This window comes from Vicia villosa, unplaced genomic scaffold (genome assembly GCF_029867415.1).
Source record: "Vicia villosa cultivar HV-30 ecotype Madison, WI unplaced genomic scaffold, Vvil1.0 ctg.001210F_1_1, whole genome shotgun sequence".
Taxonomy (NCBI): domain Eukaryota; kingdom Viridiplantae; phylum Streptophyta; class Magnoliopsida; order Fabales; family Fabaceae; genus Vicia; species Vicia villosa.
In genome coordinates, this window is record NW_026705536.1 from 138,391 (window position 1) to 151,251 (window position 12,861).

Sequence of the window (12,861 nt, forward strand, 5' to 3'; positions counted from 1 at the left end):
TTATGATATTTTAAAATTTTGTAGGTGCCGTATTATTTTTTAGAGACTGAATGATTCTATTAGACCGATTTAATAAATACATATTTATTGTGCAAATGTGTGTATGCACTTCATCGGAAAAGAAGTGAAGCTTTTAATAAAGGGTCATGCTAACATGTGCCCTAAGGGCACATGTTAAGAGCTAAATGTAGAAATTTTTTCTAAGATATTGTGCATTGTTTTTATAAAAAGTTTATAATTAATGTGTTTATTACGTTTTTCAATACAAATTTTCTATATTTAGGTTTCTTAACATGTGCCCCAAAGGCACATGTTAGCTTTATCCTTTAATAAATGGCACTAGTAATGAGAATCACGTAACATATGGCTGTCTGCCATATCTCTCACTATTCCAAAAGATAATACACCCTCACCTACCACTTGTGTCAAAATAAATACAATACACTCACCAACCACATATAAATAATGTGAGTGCATGAGTGATCTAAGGAAGCCAAAGAATTGATTCTAGATCTAAGCTCTCCCACTTGCTTTTCTGCATAATTCACTCCTTCATATATATATATATATATATATATATATATATATATATATATATATATATATATATATATATATATATATATATATATATATATATATATATAAAGGTAAACTTTAATATATGCTCTTCTCTTTCACCTTCATATATAAAGACTGGTTTTCTTTTTCATTATCGACACATTCACTAACATGTGTTGAAGATTTCAGGCGGTAGAAACTTGTAAGAGGATGGCATGTGATTATTTTGACCACACTCAATCATTTCCAATTATACCAACTATGATTTCCTTGATTAAACATATAAGGTATGCTGTCTATAGTATAGCAAAGATTTTTAATTTTATTTTACCTTGTAATGTTATACTCTATATATCTATCATATAACAATATTTTATACTGTAGAAATTACTTCAACACTCTTTTGGCTTCTTAAGCTTACCCGTGAACAGTTTATGTTTAATTTACCGACACATCCTAGGGATTTATTTTTTTACAAGTTACTAAATCTTCTTGGTTGGTAAAATCTATCTTTAGGAGAAAAATGTAACACAAGCAGCATCTACATTTCATTTATATAATTGAAAATCACAAATTTGGTTTTATTTTAGAGTATCACTTATTGTACTTTTAGTGGTGTTTTTGCACTCTTGATTTTATTTCATGATCATTGCTAAGTTGGACTTAAACCACATTTTGAGGAAGGAGTTAAATTGTTTGTTACCAGGACATTTGATCAAGAATGTTGTCGGACAGAGGGAGAAGTGAGATGTTCGTATTCTTTAAGAAATTAATTTTTTAATTTCTAACCATCTTGTTTAAATTTCTATATTGTAGGAGAAGTGTGTATGGTACACACTAGATGATGAGCTGGTTGAGATTAATTTTAGGAAAAGAGCATCAGCACGACTTTCAGACATGCTTAGGCTTGCTAGACTTGGATATGAAGAAAGAGGGATCAAGCCTCCATGGATGGACGAAAATGTGTTTAAAGAAAAAATCTGAAAAAGCAAAGCAGCGTAGAGCATCAGAAAGGCAAGCCGCTAATCATAGAACCGAAAGCATTAGTATTGTTGATCATGCTGATCGATTGGTAATATACTTTCATGTCACTACTTTTTTAAATTATATTCTTAATTGTGTTATATTTTTATTGGAGTTTTATGTGTATTAGGTTGTGGCTAAGATAAGAACTCCACTAATGCAAGAGCTTCAGGAGAGGACTTATCGGGAAAGAGATGGAGAGTATTGCGACGACCGTGCTAGAGATACTCAAGTAAGATGATATTAGTATTTCTTCTCTTTGTTTTAATTTTGATCTCTGGTTAATTTTACTTCTCATTAGAAATAAAAACAATTATTCTTAGGGTTTCATTAAAAACTATATATACGCTGCCCAACTCCTCTTATTGTGATTTATACCATTATACAAGTCTTAAATTTTAACAGATGCACAAAGTCCTTATATTTTGTTAATAAAAATAAACATAGTTCATTTCTATGTATCAACTCTTATATATGCAAAGTACTTTAAATGAAAATGTGTAGCATATGTATTGTGTTAATAGTTGTTTTCTTTTTGTATGACTCTTTTAGTGTTCATAACAAGCTAAGGAGAACTCAGATAATTTAAGGTTTCCAAAAATTCTTATAACATAAATTCATTGTTGATCAAACTCTTATAACATTTAGTTAGAATAAATTAAAGTTAATACCATAAATTTTCAAATGATAGGTATTCAAAAATTCGAAATAGTTTGACAAAATATATATATCATAAATTCAATTTTAGAAATGAAGACATTTTAATTATTTGCTTTAGTGTTTGTCTATCCTAATGATGTAAATTTTTTGTTTTTCACATTTGAAGAATAATTAATAGTATTAATTAATAATTACTCTATTATAAATGAGATGAAAAAAACCACGCATTAACTTGCAACCGTTTTTATCTATAAACTTGATTTTTCGTTTTTACCGTCCGTTTATTGTCTGTACCCGAGTTCCTATTATCTGTCCGTTTTTATCGTCCGTTTTGTGCTGCTTTTTTCCCCTTTATCATTATATCTGGTTGTTATTCTGTTATAGTGGTTGGTGTAGGGGCTGCATGTGGAGTTTATGGCTAGTCTCTTTGTATCAGTGAATGCAGTTCTGTGTTTGCTTGTGTTGTATCTTTGGCTTGTTTTGTTATTACAATGTATTGTTATTATTCCAAATCATAAGTGTTTTTTTAAATATTAATTTAAGAGGTATTAAGTTGAATTAAATATGGCTAAATAAATTAGCAGTTGAATAAAATATGGATAAATAAATTATCACTATCAAATTAGGAGATAAAATTATGAATTATTTTTTATATAAGTTACTTTTTGTTTTTACTGACACCATAGACTCCCAACGTATATGTAGAGCACCCTTCCATTAATGACTTTTGATCCAATGTTTTTATAAAAATTTTGATTCAATGTTTTTATAAAAATTGCCTAAACTTTTTATTTCATTTAATTGCCTTCACCTATATTTTTTATTTAAATAAATTGTCTAAACTCTATTATTTCATTTAATTTATTTACGTATGTGTAGGCGGAGTACCAAAGGTTGAAGGTAGAGATTTTAGCTAAACATCCTGAGTTAGGTGGTCCACAAGGGCGACATCCTCTTGATCCAGCTATTGATTAATATTTGTGGTTGAAAGTAAGTAAGGGAAGGAATAAAAATGGAAAATTTTATGCTAGTGGACCTTTAGCTGGCAACTACAAAAAAGGGGATATGTTTTCTTTATTTAGGAGAATTGCATACGGGGAAGGGTCTTCACGTCCTCCGACATTAACCCCTGAAATAACTAAAACAAATAGACAACTAGCTCAGAGTGAAGCAGCACGCGAAAATGAAACATTGAGAAAAAACAAATGGAGTTGGAGGAAGCATTGAGACTTTCACAAGAGCAAATAATGCTTACACAACAACAAATTCGACAAGTAAATGCAACAACAAATGCAACAAATACAACAGTAAATGCAACAACAAATGCAACAATTATTTCAACAACAATATGGTGGTGGTGGATTTGGAGCAATTGGTAACCAAGGAGTGGTAGATCCCGAGTGAATATTATTTTGAATTTAAATATTTTTGATTAATTATGAATTTCGTTATATAAGTATGAATTTAAATATTTAGAATTAATTATAAATTTAGTATTTTTAATTTTTTTTGAATTTAAATTATTTATTATATTTATATTATTCTAAATATTAATTTTAATATTTAGAATAATATATTAATATATATTTCTTATTATATACGTTACTATTTGTGTTGTTTATTTAACATGGTATCTCAAAATATTTGTCAGGTGAATTTCACCTTACAAGTTTTTGAATATTCAAATATTGCTAGGTGAAACTCACCCCGTAAGCCACCTAACATACTGTTACTCCTGCTTTGAACCAACTGTGTCACCTGCGCTGAATCAACTGTGTCGCATGGAACGAAGTTGTCTGTAATTCTTGGAAAGCGTGTTTGCTGGGTGCTTCAAAGCTGGAAACGTTGCGGGGTGAAAAACACCTGGAAAAGTTGCAGGGTGCGAATCCCCTTGCAAAAAGTTGCGACTAATGTTTTTGCAAGGTGAGCGTATCACCTCGCAACAGTTGCGTTGCAAGGTGATATTTGCATTTGCGGGGTGGTTTTCACCTGACAAACTTGAGTTTTTTTGTAGTGGAAGAACTTTGAATTGGCATGGTTGTATGTGTTATTTGAATATGAGTGGTCCTCTAGTGAGTTGTTTAGAGTTATGAATGCAACTTTGGTTGATGTAATGTTTGAATTAGGAATTAGGAATTAGTTCATGTTATAGCAGCCTTAGGTAAATGGATGGTTTATTTGAACTATGGCTTGTGGATTGATTATATATGCAAACTTGTAGCATGACATGTTTGTATTGATTAGTAACTTGTGTTGTACAGGAAGATTATGTGAATCGTTTGATACAAGCCACACAAAATGATAATAATGTTGATGAGTCAGAAAAGCTACAATTATGAAAAGAAGTTGTCGGCGGTAAGTCACGAGGCCGGTGTTACGGAACTGCCCGAATGGTGGTTAACGTACAATATGAAGTGTCTTACTTGACATAAATGTCCGTTTCAAACCCGACTAGAGAAGCGGATAGCCAAACCATTGAGACGGCTAAAGCCGAGGCTTCTAAAGCATGAAGAGGCTACATAAGCTAATGCTCGTGTAGATAAAACTATAGTTGAGACAACAGATTTGAAAAGATAATTTGAAGAATTTATGTACAAGAAACCCAAAGGGTCCTGCAAAGAGCTACCACAAAAACCATGTATCTCATAAGTAAATGAGCAACATGCTCCTCAGGCCTTGCTATATTATTATAGAACTATTTTCTCCATGGCACTTGATTGAGGTTGTTGCTCCAAAAGACTTTTCAAAAATCTCCCAAGCTTCTTTTGCATATTCTACATAACAAAGCTTTTCAAAATTATCTCGACTCACACATTGATGAATTATAAAGAGAGTCCTATAATTCTTCTTCTTCAATTCTTTATGTGCAACTTTTTGTTCATCCATTGCTTTTCTGCAAGCGGTGCTACCACTTCTTTCACAATATCCTAAAAATCTTGATAACAGAAAACAAATTTTCAATTACTTGTACCAATTCTCATAGTTATTAACTTTCAGAATTGAAATACTCGCTGGAAAGTGCCCGTTTGTTAGATCAGTTTTCAATAATTAATTGACTATATATGTCAATTTATAATTAAATTTTAGCTATGAAACTTCAAAAGATATTGTTAATATTTCACCTCAAATAATAATTGTAAAATAGTCATTAGTTTTACTATTATTAAAATTAAAATTTTATTTTTCAAATTTATTTTTAGAATTTTGGAATTTTAGTTTGAAGATCAATTTATTTTGATTAAATCTCTCAAACTTATAATCTTTAATTAATTAAATTTTTGGGTCAATTCAAGTTTTAAATTTATTTTCAATTTGATTTAATTTTTTTAAAAAGATAAATAATAAATTTAAAGGTAATCATTCTAAAATACAATCTAATGAACAATATTAGCTTATTTTTAAATATAACAAATAGATTAATAATTTATTTTAATATATTTTGTATCCATTTAAAAATATCAAAATACTTTTTTAAAGTTTGTTATTAAATAGAAAAAACAGTGACATTTATGTATTAGTTTGGAAGCATGAAATGCATCGAAACAACATAAATAAAATAAAAAGCAAATTCTTATCTATCCTACTTAGTTTCAAGTATTGAATGGTCCATATGTACACTTTATTGTATTAATAGTATTGGCACTACTGTTATATAATTGCAACATTGTCCCAAAATATTAAATGTAGGTTTTTAATATTAAAGTGAATGAGTGAGATAAGCAAGGAAACACAATTAAACTCGACCATAGAAGCTAGTTGTACAACACTCCCACCAACCACATATTAAATCGTGTGAGTGAGTAACCGAAGGAAGCAACACAACCAAATAAACCCAAGAATAGATTCTAGATCTAAAAGCTCTCCCACTTACTTCTCTGCATAATTTACTCCTTCATTTATTTTCATGTAAAGGTAATCTTTCATCTATGCTCTATTCTTTCTCTTCCAATGTTTTATTTACATGAAATTGATCCACAATTTCCGGTGATCTTTAGTTTGTTCTTAAAGGCTGATTTTCTTTTTCATATTGACACATTCACTAACATGTGATCCACAATTTGAAGATTTCAGGCGGTAGAAACTTGTAAGAGGATGGCATGTGATTATTTTGACAAGATTCAAGAAATCACAATTATACCAACTATGATTTCCTTGATTAAACATATAAGGTATGTTGTCTAAAGTATAGAAAATATTTTTAAGGAGTTTGTTTTATTTGACCTCAAATGCATAACAAGAATCTTAATTCTCACTACTAGAAATACTCTGTTTTCCTGCGGATTTACCTGCGGATTTGAGCAACATTTCCGCAGGAAACTTATTTCCTGCGGAATTTCCTGCGGTTTTTGGTCCCCAGCTAAAACCTTCGTGGGTAATTGTTTCGGCAGGTAATTCCGCAGGAAAATCCGCAGTTAAATCCGCAGGTAAATCCGCTGTAAATTCCGCTGGTAGGTCCGCAGGTAAATCCACAGGAACGATAAATCCGCAGGTAAATCCGCAGGTAATGTAGTTCTAAATTTAAAAAAAAAATCTAATTTATTATTTGCTTCTCTATGAAAAGGTTTATACTAGAAATAATATCTAGTATTACGATGCATGAGATCTAGTATTAATATCTACCTACAATCACATACATAATCCCACTTGAATATCAACATCTAGCACAAACAACAAGTTCTCATCTAGCTAAAACATCCATATTTGTTAAAAGAACAACTACTTACACTTGCATACAGCACAACATTGTTATAATTCCTCCATCACATAGAAAATGAAACTTATAAACCTAACAATTCTCCAATCTAATAGACTAATAAATTAGAAGCAACTAACTAACTAACCCAACCGACGCAGACCTAATGGCTCTCTATCAAATATCAGTATGGAATCGTGTTATCAAGTATTGCCACCAAAGCGCTTCTCTTATGAGTTCCCGTCGGTGTTGCCGAAATCGTTGGAATCGATGTCGTCGTTCACCCAGACTGGGACTGCTTGGGAGTTTTGCTGGAGCCTACTCGCTCGGTGTAACTCAAAATTAGCACAAGTTAGAGCCTTGTTTATTGCCAGAATAAATGCATCAAATAGCCGACGATCAGCGCCTATACAATAACAAACCAATACAATCAAAATCATGATAAAATAAACAGAGTATTTCTAGTAGTTACCTTGTTGTCCTAAGAAGCAGCTGCGGCAGCAGGATCTACAAAAGAAACAAAATCAATAAGTTGAAAAAACCAAGAGCATCATAAAACTATAATTTGCTTTGAATCGCAGCTCTGAAACACATCTTCGAATTTCAAAGCAAGACTATTAATTATAACTCAAGCTATTCTTAATTTCAGTATATCATCAATCATAAAATACGATTTTGTTTTTCATGTTTGTTATCATGTCCAGACCAAATTCCTTGTCATAGCAGTAACAAGCAGTAAAGAATCTCGACTAATTTCATAGAGTATCAGAAAACATTAGCTCAAAATGTGAATCAAAAGACCGATTTTATGCAACGTGAACAGACTGAAGTATGACATATTGCTTAAACAAATAAGGCATAATGTTTCAGAAGTAAAGCATGCATTGGATTGGAGCAGCAACTCAATTGTTTGTCAAGATAATTAGCTACGATAAATCAAGGGATCAGCAAGGTCAGTTCCAAACCACCGGGCAAATTCTTACATTGGCCTACTATTTTAGTCATATAATAACATAGCAAAAAATAAATCTTACAAGCAACTATGATACCTGCCATGATCTAGATTCAACTAAAAAGTACTTTAAGAAAAGCCATTATCTTCAACTAAAACCAAGAGCGTCATAAAACTATAATTTGCTTTGAATCGCAGCTCTGAAACACAATTTCGAATTTCAAAGCAAGACTATTACCATCCAGGAGTATCGGCGGCATCAAGGTACTCACTTTATAGGGTAGCCAAAAAGGCTGCATTGACAACATATTGGAGGGCCTGAGGCCTACCATGATTTAATTGAATCAAGCCTCCTGTGTACATAAAAAAAACCCAACATTTGCATCAGAATCGAAATTGGAAAATCATGAACTCTGGTGTCGAGTTAAAAGCTTAGAAGTAAGAATTGGTTACCTTTGGTACTGTTAAAGCTTGTGAAAACAGGTAGGTAGGAGCACATGATTATACTGGTCTGATTGTGGAAGGTCCTTAGAATTTCTTCGTATGGATACCCAGGACTCAAGAACAACCTCAAACGACTAAGAAGAACCTGAATACAAAATGTCAAAATCGAATTAGTCAAGTTTGTTAAAATCAAATTATACGTGCATGCCTTAACGAAGAATCTCAACAAAATTACCTGTGCACCAGCAAGCTTGTTATCCCAGCTCAGTACTCCATAATCAGGCCTCCCCAGAAAGCACCGGCACCATGAACAAGTTTCTTGGAATAGGCTTTGTTGTCTTTGAAAACAATAGATGCAGCCGCCAAGGCAGCAGCCATCTCTGCAGCAAGCTCTGAACAACTGTGACATTCGGTGACTGGCCTGTCGTAATCAATGTCTTCTGGACGCATCCAGCAGTAGTGATCATTGGGTGTCGTACTTCCATCTGAGGTATCTCCATTCCCGACCTGTCGAAGAACACCGAACACATGAGATCCATAGTAACAAAGATTTCCAGAAATCAACTACGTATAAAATCGACTACGTATATCATAATAGACACTACAGACAGAAATATAAACCCACAGCGATAACCAAAATAGAATGAAATAAAATAAAACAAAAAATAATCAGCGGCCCATTTAATGATTTCCTTGACATGATCAAGCTCCCCGATAGCTTCATATTTACCACTATACTCAATAACACTCCAACTCAACATAGTGATGGAAAAAGCGGCCGGAAAATTGAACTTGATGGCATCTCCAGCATCATAGTATCCACCAACCAGATCCTTGGTTGCAGCAGAAACACCAGCACCCTTTCCATCTTGCATACCCGAAGTTCAAAAGATCAAACTTTACACTATTAGTCCTTATATAACACAGAATAAAAAAGAATCACAGATCAAATCAAGCAAACTTACTACCATAGAAAACCCATCTTCATCAAGATCCATGCTTTACACTATTAATCACATACCAAAATTGTTTCTATTGACAAAATTCACATAAAATTAAGCTAACATAAACAAAAAAAGAAACATTTTTCATCAAAAATTGGAACTTCAGTCTCATGTTTGACACAACAATAAAAACAAATTTTGAACTATTACTCAATCCCTATGAAACAAAATGAATATAGATTTAGTATGAAAAGAAAAAAGGGCACTCATAAAAAGGATAAAAATCTAACATTTTTGTGCATTGAAGAACATGAGAGCTTTATGAAGAGCAATGTCTAGACATTTTTGTAGCTTAAGAGATGTCATAATGTCACAAATAAATGTTGAGAAAAGAAAACTGTTTCAAGATGTACCAAAAATTAACAATGGATTATCTCAACTTAGCTTATTCGAATATGAAACATCAGCTTGATACTATTAGATTCTAGAAACACGGATAATTATAGTTTTCCATCTTCCACATAAACTAAAATTTAACACCTTTTCTTCTACATTCAAGGATCATTAAGAATACAAATTCGGGTTAAAAAAAGACCAAACATTCCAGTTACCTTCAGCTCAAAGATTATTAGAGTACAAGACTCAGCTCAACCGTTGAGATTATTAGAGTAATCTCTCATAATATATTCCAGGAATTTGTTAAATTATATAGAACAGATATGATATAAATAACATAAAAAAAAACAAAATAATGTTCTAATATATGAAATTAATGATTAGTATGATATATCTAATTAGAACAAGTAAAACAATAGTTCTTTGACTGCAAAAACTGATGGATTTAAGAAACTACATGCATAATGACCTAGCTAGTACAAGAATCAGCTCAACATTAAGACTAATAGAGTCATCTAATATTATATCCCAGGAATGAATTTCTTAAACTACATGGAACAAATATTATAAAAACTAGGCAATGAGTATTTAAATAGCAAAAAATAGTCCCCTAAACTGGTATAGCACATGAGTATTTAAATTTACGGTGTGAAAGCAATGTAATGGAAATAGGTTCTATTGGTGGTATCTGGGACAGTCTGTACCATACGAATTATGAACAGGGTAAATGTCCTTGGACAGAGATAAGAACAATTAGAATTCTAATACTAAAGTTAAAAGGAACACAAAGATACTTTCTGAATATATTTCACTAGTTTCGGAATTCTAAATGCTGTTGAAACTGCATGTAGAGTGGCGCTAAGCAAGTTTGGACTTGATATACAAATAAAACTACTTGTCTTAAAGAGGCATAGTTTATTACTTTTGAGTAGCTTTTTGTTCTTTAATAGGATAACACCACAGGAAAAGTTGTGAGACTAATAGCTTGGGCTGATAGAGGTGGTTCTGCAAAGGCAAAACTCCCCCCGTAAAATGGCAACTACAGGTTTGGGTGGATTGACAGTTCTGCTGGTAAAGTTTGCCTAGGTTACAATCCAATCCATTACCTGTCATAAAGTGGCTTAATTATTACTTGAGTAACTTTCGGTGGATTAACAGGATATCACCATAGGCAAAGCTGTGAGACTAATCGCTTGGACAGCAAGTGAGGGTTCAGGTTAGGCAAAATGATGCATTTAATAGTGAATTTGAAATAAAGTGAATAATGTCAGGATGCATTGAATTGCAAATCAATATAAGGATGAACAAATTAGATTAACATTTTGCTATTTTATGGAATTATTTCAAATATTGATAATGTAGATTACATAACACCGGATGACTCCTCCAATTTCAACGACCAAATTGGACATTTACTATTAATCCACAGTTGATTACAGCGGCGAATCAGCGAACTACAGTGATAATGCGGGTAACATTACAGGACAATAGAGTAAATTCAACAAAACAAGAAAACACCATACCATTAACAATGTCGGAAATTTCAATCTGAGAAGGAACAGTAGGACCAAGTCCTTTATCATCATCCACAGTACTCATACAATAAACATTCCTCAATTTCGTTGAGCCGTTAACATCAACTAAATCAAATTCCTCTCTCACCGCTAACTTCGCCACAAAAGCTGAAACAAGAGAAACAATATTTCAATTTTCAACAAATAAAAAAAAATCCAAGAAATGAAAATGTTGAGAGCGGAAGAAGAAGACTGACGAATTCGGTTGGGACATTTCATCGAACACCTTGCGAGCGAGGACAAATTCTGCATTTTTCTTCCAAAAGCTAAATTAAACATTCAGATTTAAAACATAATCAATAGAAAAACTTGCAACTATTCTCAATTTCAAAACATCATGTATCAGTATATTTCAACTACAACCAACTCCATTCAACAGAAAATCCCAAACGTTATTCGAAATTACGAAAAAGAGAAGCAGCGGTAGAAAACTAACCTTCCCAAGACAGTAGCAAGAGTTTGAAGGTAAGTATCAATCATCTGTTCCCGAGAGGGTTTAGGGTCTTTAGGAAACTCCATCACAATGAGCCAATGGTTGTAGTCACAACCGGGAAGCATAATCGTTTCCTTCTGCTCATTGCTTCCGCTTTTGTTGGAAGAGAAATCTTCCTTGACCGCCGCGTGAATTTGGATAGGATTACGGGTACCGATTTTTGTACGGATGGAGAGGTTGTTGAAATTGAGAGATGAGGTTTTGGGGTGGTTAGGTGGGGTTAGGGTTTGGGGTTTCAATTTTGTTTGAAGTGCTATCACTACTACGTTGTAGGATAAGAACAATTGGGGTTTTATTCTCAAAACTGGTCTATAATTCTCATAAAAAACTTTCAACTTTTTCTAATTTTAACGATTCTCAATACTGGTTTATATTTCTCATCAAAAAAATTTCAACTCTTAAACTTTTTTTTTTTTTTAATTTTAATCTTTATCAGATTTTTTTTCCAATTTTTTATAATTTTTAATTCTATTTTTCAAAACTTTCATACCTATTATTAAAATATAAGTCAAAGAATTGAATTGAAATACACTAACAACGTAAAGAAGTTAACGTTTATTTATTAAAATTATTTAACTTTTATTGAGATATAAAAATAATATTATTAAAATATAAATCGAAGAATTGAATTGAAATATACTAACAATGTAAAAATAATTGACAGTGTCAACCATGTTTGGGTTATTGAGATAATATTTTTGAAATATGAGTTACTTATGTAATCTTTTTTAAAAATTGATTATTACAAAAAAATCTTTGATACCCATTCTAAAAAATTTTAATACCTTTTATTAATTTTATTTTTCAAATTTTTTATACCTTTTATTTCATCAAAAATTAAGATAAAAAAGTTAAAATAACACAATTCACATTAAAACATTAATTAAATATAATGATTCATTTTTAAAAATAATTAGACAAAAATTACTATTATTTTAAGAAAATAGTTAATTTTGCAGCAAAATCCGCAGGAAAGTTTCCTGCGGAATTACCTGCGGATTTTGTATAATAGTTTGGTTTTTCTAAAATAGATATGCGCAGCAAAATCCGCAGGAAACATTCCTGCGGATTTACCTGCGGATTTTGCATTATGGTAATTGAGTTATATGAACCGCAGAAAA

At 31.8% G+C, this 12,861-nt stretch overlaps 3 protein-coding genes across 13 annotated transcripts in view; 2 read left to right on the forward strand and 1 right to left on the reverse strand.

The window, feature by feature from the left end:
* Window positions 1–593: 593 nt before the first annotated feature.
* LOC131634019 (uncharacterized) lies at window positions 594–4,843 on the forward strand. Of its 2 annotated transcripts, XM_058904686.1 has the most exons (4): window positions 594–848; window positions 1,378–1,633; window positions 1,715–1,816; window positions 3,124–4,842. In XM_058904686.1, the coding sequence occupies exons 2-4, from the start codon at window positions 1,403–1,405 to the stop codon at window positions 3,217–3,219; spliced, it is 429 nt and encodes a 142-aa protein (XP_058760669.1). In that variant the 5' UTR covers window positions 594–848; window positions 1,378–1,402; the 3' UTR covers window positions 3,220–4,842. The 2 variants fall into 2 exon arrangements, with proteins under 2 accessions (XP_058760669.1, XP_058760670.1); XM_058904687.1 differs by lacking the exon at window positions 594–848 and having other exon boundaries at window positions 858–1,633; window positions 3,124–4,843.
* A 1,093-nt stretch (window positions 4,844–5,936) lies between these two features.
* LOC131634025 (uncharacterized) overlaps window positions 5,937–12,861 on the forward strand; it is a 28,531-nt gene continuing 21,606 nt past the window's right edge. The window contains exons 1-4 of one of the 10 annotated variants that reach the window (XM_058904703.1): window positions 5,937–6,156; window positions 6,309–6,745; window positions 10,624–10,744; window positions 10,832–10,889. The gene's annotated coding sequence lies outside the window, so the exon portion shown is untranslated. Of the gene's footprint in view, window positions 6,157–6,308; window positions 10,890–12,861 lie in introns of all 10 variants that reach the window. The other 9 variants (XM_058904698.1, XM_058904702.1, XM_058904699.1 and 6 more) reach the window with 9 other exon arrangements.
* On the reverse strand, window positions 9,241–12,063 carry LOC131634027 (DAG protein, chloroplastic-like). Its single transcript, XM_058904711.1, has 3 exons — window positions 11,684–12,063; window positions 11,445–11,513; window positions 9,241–11,355 (listed from the first exon to the last, which is right to left on the reverse strand). Exons 1-3 carry the CDS (start codon window positions 11,803–11,805, stop codon window positions 11,319–11,321), a joined length of 228 nt encoding a protein of 75 aa, XP_058760694.1. The 5' UTR covers window positions 11,806–12,063; the 3' UTR covers window positions 9,241–11,318.

Excerpts from the sequence above, each read along its gene's own strand:
- LOC131634027 (XM_058904711.1), bottom strand. The coding sequence starts at position 11,805 with ATGCTTCCCGGTTGTGACTACAACCATTGGCTCATTGTGATGGAGTTT. Across the intron at positions 11,514-11,683 it reads CTTGCTACTGTCTTGGGAAG|CTTTTGGAAGAAAAATGCAG; the intron begins GTTAGTTTTCTA and ends TGTTTAATTTAG. Across the intron at positions 11,356-11,444 it reads GAAATGTCCCAACCGAATTC|CTTTTGTGGCGAAGTTAGCG; the intron begins GTCAGTCTTCTT and ends CTCTTGTTTCAG.
- LOC131634019 (XM_058904686.1), top strand. The coding sequence starts at position 1,403 with ATGATGAGCTGGTTGAGATTAATTTTAGGAAAAGAGCATCAGCACGAC. Across the intron at positions 1,634-1,714 it reads TTGATCATGCTGATCGATTG|GTTGTGGCTAAGATAAGAAC; the intron begins GTAATATACTTT and ends TATGTGTATTAG. Across the intron at positions 1,817-3,123 it reads ACCGTGCTAGAGATACTCAA|GCGGAGTACCAAAGGTTGAA; the intron begins GTAAGATGATAT and ends ACGTATGTGTAG.